At 44.1% G+C, this 21731-nt stretch overlaps 1 protein-coding gene across 2 annotated transcripts in view; it reads left to right on the plus strand.

The window, feature by feature from the left end:
* NINJ1 (ninjurin 1) overlaps positions 1-21731 on the plus strand; it is a 159245-nt gene that overhangs the window by 24206 nt on the left and 113308 nt on the right. Inside the window, exons 3-4 of one of the 2 annotated variants that reach the window (XM_066616952.1) lie at positions 3411-3560; positions 5380-10310. In XM_066616952.1, the coding sequence (XP_066473049.1) occupies positions 3411-3550 (140 nt within the window). In that variant the 3' untranslated portion in view covers positions 3551-3560; positions 5380-10310. Of the gene's footprint in view, positions 1-3410; positions 3561-5379; positions 10311-21731 lie in introns of those variants that run through there. The other variant, XM_066616953.1, reaches the window with a different exon arrangement.

Consider the following 21731-nt stretch of genomic DNA (forward strand, 5'->3'; position numbering starts at 1 on the left):
ATCCCCCTGATTTTGAAAGCATTTCTTAAGGATATGGTGGCAGCTCTTCTTAGTTTGCCAGAATTTTGTTAGTAGGTCTATAAATCTTAGGATAGAAATGGAAGGAAATAAGTGGTTGGCTTATTATTAGAGGCTTTTGGCTTTCTATGTAGCTCCTTATTACCATGTTACATTACCCATTTTTCTATAGTTCCAGCCCAATCCTAACAAACTTTCCAGCAACAAAACAGCCGTGCCAATGAGGCACGTACTACATTCTGTGATGGGGGAGGTCAGTCATGGAGGCCTCCTCAAGGTAAGGGAACATTTGTTCCCTTACCTCAGGGCTGCATTGCAGCTTCATCGGTTTTGGAAAGCTGATTTGGATTGGACTGTAAGTCTCTTTTTCTTATTCTCCCTTTTTCTTAAGATTGTGAGGGACAGCAGTGGTTTCAATCTTTCTGCCCTTATGCTATATTATAATGCTGTGATAGCATCTTGTTCAATTCAGAAGTGACTATTAGTTCACAAATCAGGATAAGACAATGGCTTCAGATCCTGGTTTGCAGTGTAACTGTGGCTAGAATAAACCACAGCTTTCTAAACATGGACATAACGGAAAACTCTGGTTTAATGAAATCAAAAGCAGAAGCTTGACATTCCCTTCTCCCACACACATATGAAAAGGTCGAGGAAGAAGGATGCATGCGAGCCTAAGGAGTGACTCTCCTCAACTCTGGCCGTGCACAGAATGCTAACCCATGTTTCAGCATCAACACCTGCATATTACTTACTTTCCATTCCTAGCCAAATTGGGAAATGAGCTAAGCTGACTTATTACGCTGTCTTAAAATGCCAACTTCCAGCCAAAATTACAAAATAAAAATAATTATTATTATAGCGGAATCATGCTCTGAATGAAAATGTTCCCATTTTGGTTGTGAGCATGTGGGAAACTATATGAAGTCTTCTTTTGGTGACTTGAGACATCCATCATATAGAGGACCCTGTATTAATCCTAAGGGCTTTTTCATTTCTTTTTTGAAGAGGGGGAAAAATTGAAATAGATTAGACTGCATGCATGACAGCAGGATTGGATTACTGTAATAAAATGCCTGACAATACCTGTACTTAAGAATGGTTTCAAGTTCAGCTCTATTGTGTAGCACCATAATAATGAAATAGGATTACTGTAATTCTATCTGAAAGCGCAGAACCTGGTTTTGTTAATAGACAAAGCTGTATTTTACCACCTTCCACTCCCCCACTGCTAGTGAATCATTGCATATGTCAGCGCTACAACTAGATGACTTTTGAATACATAAATCGGAGAGTTACATGCTGAGCCTGTTACTGGCTTCTTTCCTACCAGCAACTTGTCTCATGAAAAATAATCCAATCCTCGAATCTAGCAGCTGTGCCAGTTCCGGTAATTTGCATTATACTGCTAACTGGACGGTTTCCATTTCTTGTAATCGTTCAGCTGACTTTCCTTTTCAAGTTCACGTGCTTTCACAGGAAAGAGGAATGAAATGCTGTTTCCAGGATCCAAAGCAGCATGTGACACACGGGGAATTTTGGACAGGCATTTCCCACAGAGGGAGCCTTCCATGGCACACAGCAAACTGCTTTTGAAACTCAAGGGACAGTTTGCAAAGCAGTTTGTGGAACACTGAAATCTGTCATTCATAGAACAGGTAAAGCAATTCCACTCAGCCAACCCAAGACCTGCCTAGTATACCTCTTTGAATCTCAGATCATGTTTGCTACAAACCTGATATTTTATAAGTCCAAATATTAATTTAAACATATTTAAACATATTAAATCGCAAACCTTAGCTTGGTAGCCAGCTCCTAATGTGAGGGGGATGCCAAAGCAGTATTTATGAAATAGAATCTGCGTACATGAACTTTAAAACTTTTTAATATGGTTTTAAAAAAAAATCTTGTGCAAATCACTCTAAACAAATACAAATGGGAGGAGGCTTTGGTGATAAGCTTCTGCTAATGTCAATTTCTCCTAACCACATCCTCAGTCACAGGTCTGGGGACAGATTGGAACTGTGGCAGTAGTTTCTGGCTCCTGCATTTTCATGGAAGGGGGGAAAAAAGCACCAACTCAAAACTGTCCCAGTTAAACCCTACCTTGCCTTACAGGAACTCTGCACATGGAAGGTTGTTTGGGGACAGCCTTGGCACTCTTCTGATGTGGAGCAGCCCCCTTAGGCTTCATGCAACTGCACAGAAGAGCATGCATATTTAATATAACCCAGTTATACATTTTTCAAGACCTGGATGCAAAAATAGCCTGACATACTCCCTTTCCCCTTCAGTGATTCAGGCAAAGAGAAAATGGAAGCAAACAGAAAGTGATGGTGTTTACATAGCTGAAGCTCTGAATAAGCTGAGGCACCCCTGGCAAGTTGTGGATGTAGGCCATTTGGTCCAATGGGTTAACATAGTCTGTTTGTCAGATTAAAAGAGGGGGACTGGACATCAGTGAGCTGATCTGAAATTCTAAGCTAAGAACTCAAAATAGGAGAAAGACTGCAATAGGGACACTTGGTCATCAAAAACACATCTTAGAGTCGAATCAGAGTACCACAAACACCTAGATGGCCTTTGGTTTGTAGCATGCTGGAGAGGTCCCAAAAGGACATGAAACCATTGCTGGGCATAGGGGATTTTCTAGCTCTTTGCCTCTGCTCTGATTCCCACCCTGTTTGCAGCTCCCCCCCCCCCCAAAATATTTTAATCAAACAAAACCCTTCTTTTGACCTTCACTAGAAGATTTAAAAAAAAATAGTGGGGGGATTGTGATCAGAGTAGGAAGTGCAGCAGGAGCACAAAGGCCAAAGGCCCCCCTATGGCAGTTTCACTGTATTTTAGATCCCCTCCAGCACACTATTCAGAAAAAGGGGGCCCTGATACACATTAGTTTTAATGTTTATGTAATGAAACATTCACATTTGTGTTAACAATTTTGTCCATGATAGCACAGTTATATATAGCAATAACTGAATAAAGCAACAACAAATAGCAGTTACAAGTAGGACCACTTTCCTACACTACGTAGACTTTGACCATATAGTAATTGGAATGGTAACTTCACAAAACTATTCCTGTGTTCAGCATCTTCCTTTCTTTCTTTCCCTTCCCCTTCGCACCCACCTGCCACCCGTTTCAAATTTGGCCCATGGTTTGCAAAAGCTTTGTCAAGGGAGCCTGTGAGAAGCATCCAAGACTAATGTTTCTAGCTTTTTAAAAGGCAAATAGATGTTGCATGTTTCCCTCATTACATCTTTTGGCAAAGGACTTTGAAACGTTGCATTCTCATGGTGTCTTTTTCATTAAGCATAGTAAATATGTCCAAATGTTCTTTTGTGATAAAAATCATCCTTTTCATTGTTTTATTTCCCTTCTCCCTGTAGTTAAATATGACCTTAACAACCCTGCAAAACATGTCAAGCTGGATTACCTCAACAACATTGCAACTGGACTGGTGTTCGTTATCGTAGTTGTGAATATTTTTATCACTGCTTTTGGAGTGCAAAAGCCATCAAGAGAGTAGTGATGTCAAGGTGAGTTGTACCCCACAATATGATTGCCTAACTAGGAGCATTTTCCACCTGCTAGGTGGGCAGCACATACACTTCTGACCTTACCCGTTCCAAATCACAGGAAGGTTTCATGAGGGTACCTCCTCAGTATATATTATGAAAAATAAATGTTCAGTATTATCACAGAACCATAGAATAATCGAGTTGCAAGAGACCCACAACTTCATCTGGGCCAACCCCCTGCCTATAGCAAGAAAGCTTCCTAGAGCATTGCGAGCATGGGCCTGTCATGCCTCTGCTTGAAGATCACCAGTGCGGAAGAGAATCCACCACCTCCCTTGGCAATCTCTTCCACTGCTGAACCACCCTTGCCATCAAGAATTTCTTCCTGATATCCAAACTTGTAGTTTGTACCCATTTGATCTACTACTCTCAGAGGCAGTTGGGAACAAATTTGTTCCTTGTTTCCTAGATTTTTAGATTGTGAGCCCTTTTGGAACAGGAGCCATTAGTTATTTGATTTTTTTTCTGTAAACCGCTTTGTGAACTTTTTGTTGAAAAGCGGTATATAAATACTGTTGTTATTAATAATAATAATATAAAAGCCCTTCAGGTAATTAAAGTATGATAATGAGTGAGGGCCCAATCCTATCCAACTTTCCAGCACTGGTGCAGCTGTAATGCAGCCCCAAGGTAACGGAACAAATGTTCTCATACCTTGAGGAGGGCTCTGCGAGTTCCTCCGCACCACAGGATGCAGTTCACGCCCCATTGGCATGGCTGCACTGGCACTAGAAAGTTGGATCCAGTTAGGGCCTGAGATGCAAAATGTTCCCCCCACCCTAAATTGGTGTTGTGCTAGCCTCTGCTTTCCCCACATCCTGGATTGGAAAAGGAAAAAGGGAGCTGGGCAGTAAAGGAAGTGTGGAAGAAAGCATCTCACTACTCGCTCTCTTTTCCTCCATACTTTCTCTTCTGCTGTATCCCTTGCTTCTTTATCAAATCCAAGGCATGGGAGGAGAACAAACAGTAGTGGACATGAATGGTCAGATAGGTGGATGCTGCCTACCAACCTGCTTCCTGAGGTGGGTGCCACACAGCCCAATCCTGAGCTGCCCAGGGCGCCCAGCCTCGGCAGCACCGAGAACAGCTGCCGCCGGATCCTGCGCGCCTTGGGCTACCGCAAGCGGCGCCTCAGGAGAAGGGGACTTTTATCCCCTTCTCCCAGGTAAGGGAAGCAACCCTACAATGGGGCTACTCACTTTACTACTGACCAAAAGTTCGGCAGTAAGGTAAAGCCGTTCTTGCAGGGCACCAAGCCCTCCACAAACGGACAGGATCTGGTGGAGCAGAGCTCCACCGGATCCCCCTCCTGCCTCCCCATTCCCTCCCCCCGGCATGCCTCCCGCCCACCCTCTCCTCGCCTCCTGCCTCTCTGTCATGTCTCCCCCTGCCCTCTCTCCACCCTCTGCTGGCCTCCCCCCTTCCCGGAACGTTTCCTTCCCACCCCCTTCCCCGCCCCAGCTTACCTTGCCACGGCTTGGCGGTCTGTGAGACCGACAAGTGGTGAAGTCTGGGCGCCCGCCCTGCACTAGCCTGGTGCTAGCCCAGCGCAGGCAGGCACTGGCCTAGCACAGGCGGTAGCCCAGTGGTAAGTGTCACAGGCGCGTCTTACGGCACGTTTGCAACACTGCATGGCAGCACAAAGCCGCAGCGCTGAGCTCAGGATTGGCCTCATAGATGGGGCCATCCATGGATGGAATGATGAAAAAACTGAAAATACCGTAGAATGTCTATATTAAAAGCATTTTAAACCATTTTTCTTTTGTCCTTTTTCCAGAGAACTGAGTGTCTGACCTCTGTAGGTCATTTCTGCACTTGAGCTGGTTTCTTTTGGAAGCAAAGCAGGAAGAAGCCAAAGCACTTCAAACAAGCATTTTTCTGTCTCCTTGCATGGAACTATCTCCTATAAAAAGCATATTGTTTTAGGTCTGTTACATTTGATATTGAACTGCTCTTGGTGGGAAAACAGAGCTCAGATTTGTAGTGCTAGCGATCATAGCCAAGGAGTGCATCAACATTTCCCCATAAACATGTCAGCATTGCATCCATGAAGACTGCTGAAATCTCTTCTCCAGAACTTGTTATTCCACAGGCAGCTCAGAATTCCTGCTCTCTGTGCCTTTTTGAGAGAGGCTGAACACACACAGAAGTAATTTCTACATGTCATAGTAAAGACTTAAATAGTGACAGTATGGCAAGATCATCTTTACATAAGCAAAGAAAAGCCATTGTGAATTCTGCCTTAAAGGATGGCAAGATGTCTAGCAAAAATCTCAGTCGTCCCAGTGCTTTTTTGTATTGGCAACCTTCAGTCTCGAAAGACTATGGTATCGCGCTCTGAAAGGTGGTTCTGGCACAGCGTCTAGTGTGGCTGAAAAGGCCAATCCGGGAGTGACAATCCCTTCCACACCGGGAGCAAGCGCAGTCTGTCCCTGGTCTGTCTCCCTGGCTATGGGCCTTCCTTCTTTGCCTCTTAGCCTCAGACTGTTGGCAAAGTGTCTCTTCAAACTGGGAAAGGCCATGCTGCACAGCCTGCCTCCAAGCGGGCCGCTCAGAGGCCAGGGTTTCACACTTGTTGAGGTCCATCCCTAAGGGCTTCAGATCCCTCTTGCAGATGTCCTTGTATCGCAGCTGTGGTCTACCTGTAGGGCGCTTTCCTTGCACGAGTTCTCCATAGAGGAGATCCTTTGGGATCCGGCCATCATCCATTCTCACGACATGACCAAGCCAACGCAGGCGTCTCTGTTTCAGCAGTGAATACATGCTAGGGATTCCAGCACGTTCCAGGACTGTGTTGTTTGGAACTTTGTCCTGCCAGGTGATGCCGAGGATGCGTCGGAGGCAGCGCATGTGGAAAGCGCTCAGTTTCCTCTCCTGTTGTGGGCGAAGAGTCCATGACTCGCTGCAGTACAGAAGTGTACTCAGGACGCAAGCTCTGTAGACCTGGATCTTGGTATGTTCCGTCAGCTTCTTGTTGGACCAGACTCTCTTTGTGAGTCTGGAAAACGTGGTAGCTGCTTTACCGATGCGCCTGTTTAGCTCGGCATCGAGAGAATGAGTGTCGGAGATCGTTGAGCCAAGGTACACAAAGTCATGGACAACCTCCAGTTCATGCTCAGAGATTGTAATGCAGGGAGGTGAGTCCACATCCTGAACCATGACCTGTGTTTTCTTCAGGCTGATTGTCAGTCCAAAATCTTGGCAGGCCTTGCTAAAACGATCGATGAGCTGCTGGAGATCTTTGGCAGAGTGGGTAGTGACAGCTGCATCGTCGGCAAAGAGGAAGTCACGCAGACATTTCAGCTGGACTTTGGATTTTGCTCTCAGTCTGGAGAGGATGAAGAGCTTTCCGTCTGATCTGGTCCGGAGATAGATGCCTTCTTTGGAACTGCAACAGAAGGCATCTATCTCCCAGTGCTTTATGCCAATAAATAATGTGTGTAATTTTTGCTTTACTTGCATAATTCCAGTAGCCAAATTCGTCATGGAATTTTATTTGCAAAGACCAATGTGCACTCAAATAATGTGATGGAAGCATTTGAGACTATCAGGTTTCTGTTCTGAAAAAGTCACTGTATTTCAGCTTCTTGTTAATGCATAGTTCAGCCTTCAGAATTTTAAACGTTCTAAAGAGTCCAGGCTTCATCTTTTCTTTCAGTATTTGTTAGAACTAATTCTTCATCCTGTGTGTGGTGCTGGGGCCATAGTTCTCTTGGAAAAGTTACTGCAAGCTGTATCCCTTTGGGAGTAGTATCTTAATAGGTGGTCCATAATAGACTCAGCAGTGATGGTAGCTGTTTTTAATCAGTCGTTTAACAGCTTTGACTCTTCTTCCTGACTACGGTATCAAGTATCAACACACTTGCCTGATTCTAATTTTAAAAAGAAATCTCTCATCAACACTAGACTTTCTTCAGTGTGTGATCCTCTATATAGGGACCACTTCATGCATGATGTGTATATACTTATTTTTCAAAAAAGAGATATCATCCATAGTGCTGTATGTGAAGAATGAACACATCTACTTTGCTGCATACGTGAGCAAAATGGTCAATCATTCTTTTAAATCAGTTTAATCAGGGTTTAAATTTTAGCAGAGGCCAGTTACTCTCCCCCTGCTAAAAAGAGGAGCTTGCACTTGAAGAAAGTGCCTCTTACCCAATTAGCAGGGGTTCCTTCCAGAGTGTTGACGTGCCTGAGACATACTGGTGGTAAACTTGTAGGGGTGCAATAGCGTTTTGCTCTTGATGATCTTCCGATGTTTGTTCTGTTGCGTTTGGTGGTGTCTTGTTCTTATCGTTGATTGTCTTTTTATTGTTTTCCTCTTTGGCGCATTCCGAGAGCCCCTGCCGGAGCGCTCCACCTGCCAGTCCACCCTCTCCATTTCAAGTATTTTATTTCTAAAGTATTATGCTAGAACAGGGGACTCCAAATTTTTTGACCAGAGGGCTGCATCAAATATCTGGCATAGTTTGAGGACCAGAAAAAAAAGTTTAAAATATTAAACTTAAATAAATACATCAGGATTTCTCCAAGCACCAACACACACCACAGAAATAAAGCATGCACTCAAATGGACTTCCATTCCCCCACGTCCCCAGTCCTCAGAACACACTCTGGACATGACTGGAGTACAGCTCCAGTTGTGTTCGGTTGAGTGGGCCAGAGACTCTCAGTGGACCAGAGGCTGGCTGTGGGCCGAATAGAGGCTGGCCGTGGGCCACACCTGGCCCCCAGGCTGGAGTTTGGAGACCCCTGTGCTAGAATACTAGATGAATAGCACAATCCTATGCATGTTTGTTTAGAAGTATGTCTTACTGTACTCACTGTGGGGCTTACTCCCTGGAAAGTGTGTATAGGATTGCAGCCAAAGTTGCCTTCTGCTTTAATGTGTATATAGACACAACTTTAATATATTTCCTTTTTAATTTTTTTAATGGATATGTTTCAAAACTACATAGCACATTATGCAGAGAGTTAGAGAGGTGGCTATCACAGTTTTATTTATCATTTTAGTTGCTAAGTTGTATTCTGCTAACTATAAATATATTAGATTTTGAAGAACAAAATTTCTTTTTCCTATTTTGCTAGCAGGAACATAGCAAAGAAGAACCTGGAAGGGTCTTTGTTCTATTTTAGAAAAATAGCTGGATGCTCTTGTGTTAGTGATAATAACGTTTTCTAAGGGCCAAATCCTATCCAAATTTTCAGCACTGATGTAGCCGTGCTAATGGGGCACACACTGCATTCTGCAGTTGGGAGGCAGTCATAGAGGCTTCCTCATTGGAAGGCCTTCTCCCATTGCAGCTGCATCGATGTTGGGAAGTTGGATAGGATTGGCCCTAAGTCATCATGCAAAAGAAAATGTACTGATATCTTTGTTGTACAACTTTAAATATTGTTTAAAAAGCTGTAGGTCCTTTTTCAATTCAGAGCCACTGCATTTTTTTTTCTTTCACTAGTTAAAACTGATGTACGAATGCAGCAATAATATCCAGTTCTTCAGTAATCTCTGGTCAGGGCACTGCTGTGGGGTCACCATATGTCCCTTATTGGGGCCACCACATTATAGTACTCCTATAGTTAGCAGCAAAGGAACCCTTAGAAGAATAGTGCAGGTGGATGATGTTGCTGGTTGTTAGTCATGTCAGGGAACTATCCAAGTTATGTCTATGAGACTCACACAACCCAACTGCAGTCTTCAACATCACAAGTGACAAGCTCGGGGATGGGGCTATGTCACCTGGGCCCAGCCCCGGTGGTCGGGGTCTCCTCAGGAGTAGGGGTCTCTTGGGAGTAAATCACAAGTACTGCCTTTTCTGGGCTCCCAGGCAGAGCATCTCCTGGAGAGTAGGGCCCTCATCCACCTCATGGGATCTTCAGACAGTCACATGGCCAGAAAGTGTGGGACTGGGTGGGTCAGCTACTGGTTTAATAAGGGGCCTGGGAGGCATAGAGAGATATCATTCCTTGGCTCTGGCTGGGGGAAGGGTAAGCAATCCCTTAGCTCTACTTGTTCCTGTGGGGGCAACTGATCCCTCCCTTCCAGGGGAGGCACACCTGGGCCAGAACAGGGTATTGTAGGCCTTGGGGGTCTCAGGTGGCTCTGGAAGTGCAACCAAGCAGCCAGACAGCCAACCAGCAGGGGTGTCCTGAACAGTTCAACCTTGTATCCGTGCAGAGGTGAAACTCCTGTTAAGGACTATATACCAGGGCCTTTGTGGTGTAACAAGGCCCTGATGACTGTAAAGAATATCACCAGATTAAACTGTTCATGCAAGCTGATCTCCAGGTCTCAGTGCCTCCTTTAGCTCCGGGGTAAGTCCACTGCCGCCCCCATGCTGCCCCTAGGCATGGACCCCACAGGCTATCAGCATTTTTTCTATAATAAAATGTTAATGTGGTATGAAAATGCAGTATCCCCATAAGAAAAGAAAGATGACCAGCTTCTGTGCAGCAAATGAATGACAACTGTAGATCTCTAGCGCTGTCAATTGAAGATCTTAAGAGAGGTAAATACCTGAAAAGCAATTACCACCAAGTGCCTCCTCAAAGGAGCCACACACTATAAGTCCCCATGACTGAAATGGTTCTGATGCTTCTTCTCAAGTAGGGAGCCTTATTTTATTGCCTATGTATTATTTTTATTATGTAGATAAACTTCTTTCTGTTACTGATGAATAAAACTTTTTTTTTGTTAGCAATGTATCTTATTTTTTACTAACTTGTTATTCTGAAACTGTAAACTGTCTTTCAGCGGAAGCTAAAATGCAAATGTTCACATAAGGGTGTGTGTATATGGGACTGTGGTTGTGTCATAACAAAAGCAGGTACAATGGTTACATTGTGACATTTAAGCCTAATCCTAATCTGTACTGGAATAGGCAGACCAGCTGGCCTGCCCCATATCCAATGTGGGGTTTGCACTGGCTGCAACTCAGCACAGGGCAAGGGCAATTGATTCCCTTTACCCTGGGTAATGCAGCAGCCCCAATGAGTCTCCTTGGATCTGCACTACCTAAAGAAGTGGTTAAGATCCAAGCAGCCCAGCCCAGCACTGCACTGGGTTGCCCAGGAGTAGGGTAAATAGCAAAGTTCTGAGTTTGCTTCTTGCTGAACCCGATGCTTCTTTTTGGCTAAAGTCCTTTTAAAAAACATTTCAAATGCAGCACCTGAGCATTCCTACTGATAACATCTGCTGCTGTAGGTGTAGAAGCCTCACTCCCCCAGCTCCCCTTTGATTACACGCCTGCTAATTGCCACAGACCAAACTATTGCTAAAGGCACAGCAGCAAGAACTTGTTGAAATGTTAGCAGCCATCATTCCACCTTCTCCCATTGGTACTGTCAGATTCTATTGGCCTGAATGTCCATGGTTTTCCTGCTAAAACTAGCATGCCATTACAAACCCTACACTTTTATACTAGCCAGTGCTGGAGTAGGCTGCTGAGACCAACAGTGGCAAAGCATACTGCTACTCCCTTATGAGGAAAGACTACAGCATTGGGGGCTCTTCGGTCTAGAAAAAGGTGCCTAAGGGGGGACATGATTGAGACATACAAAACTGGAGAACTCTTGTAGGGAAAGCGCCCTACAGGTAGACCACAGCTGTGATACAAGGACATCTGCAAGAGGGATCTGAAGGCCTTAGGAGTGGACCTCAACAGGTGGGAAACCCTGGCCTCTGAGCAGCCCGCTTGGAGGCAGGCTGTGCAGCATGGCCTCTCCAGTTTGAAGAGGCACTTGCCCAACAGACTGAGGCAAAGAGGCAAAGAAGGAAGGCCCACAGCCAGGGAGACAGACCAGGGACAGACTGCACTTGCTCCCATTGTGGAAGGGATTGTCACTCCCGAATTGGCCTCTTCAGCCACACTAGATGCTGCTCCAGAACCACTTTTCAGAGTGCAATACCATAGTCTCCGGAGACTGAAGGCTGCCAGACAAAATTATGCAGGAGATGGCTAGAGAGATGTTCTTTCCCTCTTACGCAACACCAGAATCAGGGGACGTTCACTATAATTGAGTGTTGGGAGAATTAGGACAGACAAAAGAAAATATTTACTCAGCATGTAGTTAGTCTGTGGAACTCCTGTAGAGATGGCATCTCACCTAGATGCCTTTAGAAAGGGTTTGGACAAATTTCTGGAGGAAACGTCGATCATGGGTTACAAGCCATGATGTGTAATGTGCACCCTCCTGATTTTAGAAATGGGCTACCTCAGAATGAGAAATGCAAGGGAGGGCACCAGTTTGCAGGTCTTTTCATTTATTACCAACACAATTGTTTATGCTATTCTTCTCTTATCTGTATTGCCCCTTTTGCTCAATTTCCTCTGTCTCTCTCCTCCACCCATGCACACTCATAGTCTTACAGTCTCCATATCTGCTCAGCTTCCCATTCAGCTCCTTCCATTTCCTTTCCTTAGCATACGAACAGCTCAGTTCCAACAAATTCTAAATGTGAGGAAACTGTTACTTCTCTGGATATTAGGAACATGCTTTTGCTGACAGCAGGGACAACTCTTTTCATCTCCTTCCTTTGGACACCTAAAGTACCAAGTGGTGTCTGTGCTCCTCCACACTTGCACCTACCCGCATCTGTTCAGATGTACTGATTGCTCAGCAGAATTCATATATCTGGTAGTTATGAGATGTAAAAGGTAGCCACAATAAATGCCAGTACAATAAATTCCAAGTGTGGGCCTTTCAGCTATGCTAATGTCTCTTTACCCCACCAAATCTGAAATGTGCCCCTGCATTGTGTTGCAACCAATGTGTCAATTGCTTATATATATTTCAGGGTCTCAGGCGGGGTGGGGAACTTGTGAACCTAAGGTCACATGCGGCCGTCTAGACCATTAAGTGAGGCCTTTTAAGTGAAGCAAAATTTTGCAGAACAAATCCTTTTTTATTATTAATATGGTTTTGTTCATCTTTTGTTATTTTTATTAAAATGGCCATATTTTCTTAAAATGACCATATTTAAAATCTGAAAATGTAAAAGAAGTCCGGCTGACAGCCACAATTAAAACATTGGTAAGTCATAAAGGCTATCTGGATACCTGCTATGCTCCTGATTTCATTCTAATGCAACTCTAAGAACATAAGAACATAAGAAAAGCCCCACTGGATCAGGCCATAGGCCCATCTAGTCCAGCTTCCTGTATCTCACAGAGGCCCACCAAATGCCCCAGGGAGCACACCAGATAACAAGAGACCTCATCCTGGTGCCCTCCCCTACATCTGGCATTCTGACTTAACCCATTTCTAAAATCAGGAGGTTGCGCATACACATCATGGCTTGTACCCCATAATGGATTTTCCTCCAGAAACTCGTCCAATCCCCTTTTAAAGGCGTCTAGGCTAGACGCCAGCACCACATCCTGTGGCAAGGAGTTCCACAGACCAACCACACGCTGAGTAAAGAAATATTTTCTTTTGTCTGTCCTAACCCGCCCAACACTCAATTTTAGTGGATGTCCCCTGGTTCTGGTATTATGTGAGAGTGTAAAGAGCATCTCCCTATCCACTCTGTCCATTCCCTGCATAATTTTGTATGTCTCAATCATGTCCTCCCTCAAGCGTCTCTTCTAGGCTGAAGAGGCCCAAACGCCGTAGCCTTTCCTCATAAGGAAGGTGCCCCAGCCCCGTAATCATCTTAGTCGCTCTCTTTTGCACCTTTTCCATTTCCACTATGTCTTTTTTGAGATGCGGCGACCAGAACTGGACACAATACTCCAGGTGTGGCCTTACCATAGATTTGTACAACGGCATTATAATACTTGCCGTTTTGTTCTCAATACCCTTCCTAATGATCCCAAGCATAGAATTGGCCTTCTTCGCTGCCGCCGCACATTGGGTCGACACTTTCATCGACCTGTCCACCACCACCCCAAGATCTCTCTCCTGATCTGTCACAGACAGCTCAGAACCCATCAGCCTATATCTAAAGTTTTGATTTTTTGCCCCAATGTGCATGACTTTACACTTACTGACATTGAAGCGCATCTGCCATTTTGCTGCCCATTCTGCCAGTCTGGAGAGATCCTTCTGGAGCTCCTCACAATCACTTCTGGTCTTTACCACACGGAAAAGTTTGGTGTCGTCTGCAAACTTAGCCACTTCACTGCTCAACCCCGTCTCCAGGTCATTTATGAAGAGGTTGAAAAGCACTGGTCCCAGGACAGATCCTTGGGGCACACCGCTTTTCACCTCTCTCCATTGTGAAAATTGCCCATTGACACCCACTCTCTGCTTCCTGGCCTCCAACCAGTTCTCAATCCACGAGAGGACCTGTCCTCTAATTCCCTGACTGTGGAGTTTTTTCAGTAGCCTTTGGTGAGGGACCGTGTCAAACGCCTTCTGAAAGTCCAGATATATAATGTCCACGGGTTCTCCCGCATCCACATGCCTGTTGACCTTTTCAAAGAATTCTATAAGGTTCGTGAGGCAAGACTTACCCTTACAGAAGCCATGCTGACTCTCCCTCAGCAAGGCCTGTTCGTCTATGTGTTTTTGAACTCTAGAATGTACCGCAGACACTCGCCTGTATAAGGCAATCTCACAGATAAGACAAGGGCAGGTTTTCAGCCAAAAATTATGGAATGTTCCATGACCCTTGGATAAGTTGGGGGGGGATCATGCTTGTGTGACCTGCAGCTTGCCCTAGATCCTGATTGCCCTGGAGCCTGATTGAAAGGGGAGAAAGAATCAGAACCACACCACTATTTTTGAAGACATTAAATGTGTACCAAACCTCCTTCTGTGTAATGGAACAGCCTTTACACAGGGAGGAAATATAAATATTTTATATTTATAGGGAAATATTCTCTATAAGAGAGGGAATTTTTTTCAATCTGCAGTTATATTGTATTTGTGGGTGGGAGGCTTTCTCAGCGGAAGCCTGCCTGCCTGAGTGACATGCTGGCTAATTGTGAAGCCTAGGAGAGGCAGAGAAGAAAGGCATGGCCAGCCAGAGCAAAGGCGTTTTTTTAAATACAGAATTCAGTCCTACTCAACCCAAATCAAGATGCCCTTAAGGTCACAAATGTCAGATACCCATAGACTTGAAGAGGATCAGCTGAAACTGAAGATGTCCATGTTGCAACCAAATATTCAAATGCTTTCCAACAAAAAGCAGTCACAACAAAGTCATTAAAAAGTTAGTTCACTTTAGAATAAAAATTTTTCATTTTTTGAAGTTAGTACATAATCGTTAGATTTTTACAAAATAATGTACATTTTGAAGTATATCTAATTGAAGTTTCTTGAATGTGGACTTATTAGATTACAGGTAACTTAATGCGGCCTTCTGACATAAAAAGATTCCCCATGTCTGGTCTTGGCACATTTTGCATATGTGCAGAAAGAGCATAATCCTGGTTAAATGGTAACTCAATAACATGAGGCACTAAAATCTATATTTAACAGTTTGCTTCACAAGTCAAAAAAGAGACATTGCACTCTTGCTACATGATGACTCCTCTACTGAAATTGAAGGGATATTACTCATCACTCAGCCCAGACTCCAAAGGAATCTGCATGAACACAATCCTTGTACCTTTCAAAAGTCTGACTGCCTATGACAGTTCTGCTTTGGAAAATCTGCCTTCCTAAACACATGATCTCATTTTCACAGAAGCAGGGCGTTCACACCAAAAGCTTCCTAATAAAGCAAGCCTTCCCAAATCAAAGGCAATATTTTTCATGTGATAAAAACTGTGTAGATATGCAGTTGATTTTCTTTTCAAAGTTGTTGAGGCCTGAAAAGAGCTGGTAAACGCATCTCCAATTTTGCTGCAGTTATAAATAACTCAAAACATATCAGAACGTTTCTCATTGCATACAAAGCCATCACAGATTAGCACTTTATCAAATATCACAGAATATGAATGAACTGCTGAGAAAATAATGGAGCATATGTTAGAAGCATATGTTGCCATAAGTCTTACAGGCTTAGGGATGCACAAAGATGAAAGAACAAAACCAGGCAAAGCTACTAAGGGCACAATCCCAACCCACTTTCCAGCACCGACATAAGAGCAATGTGTCTCCTAGGTAAAGGAACAAACATTTCCTTACTTTGAGGAGGCCTCCATGAGTGCCCCCCAACTGCAGGATGCAGCATACATCCCATTGGCACAGCTATGCCAGTGCTGGACAGTGGGTTAGGATTTGGGCCTAAAAGAATTAAAACTAGAGAATGAGAAACAGGAAGTGGTAAGAGAAGCACAAAGGACACTGTGGGTCAAGGCAAATTACACAGGCCTACAAAATTGAGGGTTAGAAAAGTTTTTCCCAAACTTTACGGTGGTTTGATATGAATTTGGGGTGCCGATTCCAAAAATGGCATCTGTTTTGCCCTATCACGTCTAGGAGATATAGTATAGCCTCATTAGTGAATGGTTTGAGCAGCTTCCTCATGAGGAAGCCATGGTGTAGTCTTCCTCATGAGGAAGCTGCTTGAACCATTCCCAAAAGAGGCTATGCTGTGTCTCCAAAACTAGACGTGATAGGGCAAAACGGATGCCATTTTTGGAATTGGCACCCCAAATATACCCAGGAATTGGTGTAATGTTTAAGGAAGCAAAATGTGTGTTGGCCTGTGTTATTATAGGAAATAGCTACAAAAAAGCACAGTTGCCCAAAAAGGGTTTTCAGTGTGTAGAATGAGCATCTTCCAGTTTATAGAATTCCTTTTTTTAAAACTTATAATAAAATAGAGAGAGAAAAGAAAACACACAATAAAATGAAAAGAAAAACAAACAACATTAACAAATAGATTAAAAGTACAGATAAAGAAAATCTCTAATAGTGTAGTATGTTGTTGGCATCCTTCAGTCTCGGAAGACTATGGTGTCACGCTCTGAATGGTAGTTCTGGAACAGAGTGTCCTCTCCAGTGCACGAAGCCTGGGTAAAGTAGGTATGGAGGATAGGCTGTTACCCATGCAGCAAATCCCCCCTCTCCACGTCGCTGAAATGGTCCAATGGAAAGGCAGAGGCCAATACGGTTGGTTCCAGCAGCGTCGCAGGAGTTGCCAGAACATGACTGTGTTCAGCCATGAACTGCGTCAGGGACTCCGGCTCCAGATTTTGCCTTGAGGTTGACTCCTGAAGCCTTTTCCATAACTGGTTGTAGCCACAAGGCAGTGGAGGTTTGGGATCAGAGTTTTCCTTCTCTCAGATGAGCTGCCTTCCCAGGCTGACGAGTCCCATCTACCCGGTGGCTGTTCAGTCGCCTCTTACAACAAGTGCAGCCAAACTGAGGGCCTATTCTCATCCCCAGCTCCCAGGGGAAAGTGTAGTATGAGCAAAGTTGAATATTCTAATTATTTACAGTATCTTAATAAACTAAATTTCCTCCCTTATATATGTTATATCTCCAATAGCTCTTTTCAAATTGTTATTCTGGAATAATATTCTCTATCCCTTACAATCTAATCTTTAAATCCACAACTCATTAACTCAGGCTTTTCAAACTGGGGCGTTGCAACAGCCCACCCTAAAGGTCCTGGCCTCTGCCCTTTTAAGGGGTGGGGGCAGTGAGGAGGCAGGGAGGGGGCTGCCGGGGCTTGGCTGGGCTTATCAGAGCCTCCTGCAGCCTCCCAGGGATGCAGGGAGCCCTGAACGACCCTCTGAAGGGCTCCCCAGGCCTTCAAAAGTGAAAGCGGAGTGATCACACTCCACTTCTGGTTTCGCCGAGGTGGTGTGCGATCGCTCTGCTTTCACTTTTGAAGGCCTGGGGAGCCCTTCAGACACTCGCACAGGGCTCCCCACACCCCTGGGAGGCTGCAGGAGGCTCTGGTAAGTCCAGCCAAGCCCCTGAAGCCCCCTTAGCAACACGACCCTGGGGATCGTGTTGATGCCTCCCCTTGCCCCCACAAGGACTTACTGCAGGGCTCGAACTCCCTTGGAGGAATGAGCTCACACCTTGGCAAAGGTTAAAAGACATTCACTGATTGTATTCATTAGCTTTGTAACTTTTATACTTTTAGAGCAAAAGTACATAGTGAAACAAGGTAGCCTGTAACCTGCATATAAGGGGACATAATAATCATACAATAGTTATATAAAATTAAGCCATAGAGACCAAAGTTGCTTGATTTTAGAAAAGTCTTAAGAGACACTTAATAAAAGACAAAAGCTTTGGTATAGCAGAGAGGCTCACAGCTGCTGCCTAGTGTCTATATTAACACATAGGAAAGGTATGCAGATAAGATTACACAGTACCTTTTCTTTTAATGTTATTCTAAAATTTGTAAAAACAATCTGTATAATTGGGTTGATTTATGTGAATGTGATTCAACACTGGGTAAATGGTATTATAGTGCACCCTGCTGGGATTTAGAAACTTTTGTACTTTTCTAGGTTTTAAGGTGAAACCCCACTTGTATGTAAATCATAGCCAATCAATTGTTTTGCCCACTTGTTGCCCACCTATTGTACGTTATCTGTAACCTATTACGTGTTTGCCCCATCTCTGATGTAAAATTTCAGCCAATGAATTGTCTAGATTTGAAGACAAAGGACTGGAAAATTGTATAAATGTCTAAATTTCCATTAGGAAGGGGCCCATGCTTTGAGACAAGAGTCCCATGGGCCAATTGCATGCAATTCGAATAAAGAGCCTGCAAACCTTTACTCCTAATACTGAGTCTTGCTTTCTTTCAACCTTGCAATAGTATGACCTGGGATGTCCATGTTTGTGTTTTATGTTTGGAGGCATGTGATGTGGAAAGAGTGGCAGTGACTGCATTGCTGAATGAAAGAGGACACAGTGGTCATTCACTGATGCTTCCTTTTCTCTGTTCCATGCCACCACCCCAAGCCCATTTCCCCTATAGCTTCTTCCTTCTTCTCTCTCTCCCCCTCCCTCCCTCCCATCTCTTTATTCAACGATCTTATCCCAGCATTTTGCAATCCTAAGTCACGAGCCTGCTTCCCAAAGCAAGGATGTGTGGTCAGGGGAGGGAGAGCCTGTGATTGCGCTTGCACTCCACTCAGTTTCTGAGTGGTTGCGTGATCACAGGGGACGCTGAGCTGCCACTGTTACAAGCTCTTATCTCTCTGAGAGACTTTCTGAGACCGACCAATTCTCTCTGAGAGACGAGTGGCAGTTCAGCCCACTGTGATTGTGCAAGTGCTGGGGCTTCCAGGTAGCACCAGGAATGCCTTGCAGCATGATGTCATCCAGGAGCTCAGCTTGTTGTGCATCGCCAGTGTTGGACCTCACTACATTGTCACTCACTCGCAGCTTCTCAGCTGAGAACTTCTCAGCTTCTGTCTTCCCTGCTACCCCAGCCTTTACATACCGTTCACTCAGCTCTTTCTGACCTTAGTTCCCTTAAGTCTCAAAACTGGCATTTAAATTCTGTTCCATGAAGACCCAGGAGGAAAAAGATGCTCTATCAGGAGCAGCTACATGCAACATAGATGTTTTTCCCTGTGCTCCAAGGTATGTTTTGTGGTGTGAAAGGGCATCCTCCCCATCTGCAGGTGCTAGGGATTGAACCAAGTCCACATGGAACCAAGTTGCTGAGGTATCCACTGTGGTAGAAGGTTGACCCACACCCTCTTCCTATGGACAGAACATATCACTATAAAAGTGCACAAAAGTGTCATAAAATCTGAACCTAATGGCATCCATAATGTCACATATTTAATAATAATAATAATAATAATAATAATAATAATAATAATAATAATAATAATAATAATAATAATAATAATAATAATGCTATTTATATACCGGCTTTCTTGGTTGTCAGATTTCTCCTCAGACTTTATTCAAGGCGGTTTACAAAGGCAGGCTGTTCTAAATCCCTGTAGGGATTTTTTGAAGAAAGGTTCTATCTTTCAAGAACCACAACATTTCAGATAGATCTTTCTGATCTGGTATCACATTTTGGCCTCCAGTTTCCTCCCACGCAAGCTGACAAGCAGCTCCTTCATCTCTCACATGGAGGGCAGCCAAGACACTTCTTTGCTCACACCAAAGAGCAGGTGGAATAACTCAGCTTGGCTTGTCAGCTGCTTCAAGGTCTCACCATTCACGGTGCCAGTGGCCTCGAACTGGCGACCTGCAGATGTTATCTTCAGGCAAACGGAGGCTCTACCCTCTAGACCAGACCTCCTGCCCAAATAAAATGAGCATATTAAATTTATATGATACAAACTTTTGCAAGTTCACTTTAATGAGCATTTGCTTTAGATTCCCTCTCCCCCTTCAGATAATGTAGTTATCATAACAGTGCAATACTAAGCGTGTTGCCTCAGGGTTACATTCTGCTCCATACAGTGAGGCTTCCTCCCATGCAAGTGTGTTTAGGGTTGTAGCCTAAGCTCTCCCTCTCCATCTGGCAGCTAAATACTGGATCATATTCTTAAATTCTTAATCCAATTTGTCAAATGTTCCTGACGCACAAAAAGAATTAAGAACTGCCCAACATGAGGTAAAAGTCTCAACTGAAGAACAATCATGAACAACTTGCACTTTTATTGGCCAGTTTGGGACCTCCACAGCACTGCTCTGGAGAAGTGGGAGAATGAGAACAGCAGAGGACAATTACTGTAGCTCTTTATGAGCTCTAAACCCCAAGTGTCAGTTTTATGGTGGATCTCTCACTGTGAGTTGGCTTTAATTCCCTTCAGCGTATGACATGCTGCTTTTTACTGGAATGAAAAGCCTTTTTATGGGTAAAAATCTCTAAACTGTGCTATTAGCCTGGAGCGGAATGCACGATAAACATGACTGAGCTGAGAGACGTGTTCCTGGTTAAAATTTCTAATCTCAACCTTTGTTTGGAACCGTCAATAATTGAAAAAGAGGACCTTGCCCAATTAACTGTGCATCATACCTCGTGACTTGTTTCAGTTGGCCTGTATGGGCTAACCTTTATACTTTTACGTTTAACACAGTAATGCTTAGTCTGTGCATTTGGAGAGAACTGAAACAAGATACCATGCCTGAGGAGAGAGTGTTGGGGGGTGAGGGTGTGTGTGCAAAACTTCCAGGGGGCCTGGCTTCCTGGGAGTCTGGGCCATGACAAAACAAACCCTACTAGTATTTCTCAACATTTGTCTCTCCCTATACCGCTTCACCTGGTCCACCAATTAGAAGTACCATCAGAAGTAACAGGTAATGATGTTTCCTGTTTCATGAGGTAATCACCAGTTATTTCTGGGTTGGGAGGCAGATGCAATGCAACAAACACCAGTGAGAGGCTCAGGATGAATGGGAAGTCTTTTTTGAGCATGTGAAAAACACACTTTGTAGCTCTGCCCACCATTCCAAGCCGCCTACCACTGTTTGTTGAGTTGCATGACTAATTTCACTTCTGGGCAGCAGGTGCCTGTGGGTCCCATGTGTCCCCCACTGGTGGTACTCGTCCCACTGGTTGAGAAACACTGAACTATACAGTACAAAACAAACTGATTACAAAATTTCCAGGGCTGCATTTCCACTTCAGCTTTAACCCACTTTCAACGCATTTCTATTATCCCAATGCATTCTGAAGACTAGTTTATTAAGGATAGCTTTCAGGTTCCGTAACAAATTACAGTTTACCCTGAACACATTGGCAGAATACAAGTGCACTGTTGTGAAAATGCAGCCCATGCCTTCTCCAAAAGTAGCAGCAACATGTACACTATAATTCAAACATGGAAAAATGACACTTTGATACCAGAACTACTAGGCCCCAGCACTAGGTCACCCTGTTCACAGAGTTCCCAAGCTACAACAGTCAGCTCCACTCCTTCTTCTAGTTTAATGCGTGATTAGAACACATGGCCCTGGGATCAAGTCTTCAAGTGTGTTGGCATTGTTTGAAGATGAAATTAACACTATGGAGAACAAATATAAGTATGGAGGACAGAAAAAAGAGCAAGAGAAAAAAGAAAAATTAAAACAAAGCCCAGGCAGGTTTATTTCACCTGCGCTTTGTTTCAAAATCATCACTTAGTAATCAGGGAGATGGTGAAAGCTGGTCCTTGGATGCCTCTACATCAGGGGTGCTCACACTTTTTTTGGCTCGAGAGCTACTTTGAAACCCAGCAAGGCCCAGAGATCTACCAGAGTTTTTTTTACAATGTTCGCACCATCATAACATATAACATTTATGTGTAC

Source organism: Tiliqua scincoides, chromosome 2 (assembly GCF_035046505.1).
Source record: "Tiliqua scincoides isolate rTilSci1 chromosome 2, rTilSci1.hap2, whole genome shotgun sequence".
Taxonomy (NCBI): Eukaryota; Metazoa; Chordata; class Lepidosauria; order Squamata; family Scincidae; genus Tiliqua; species Tiliqua scincoides.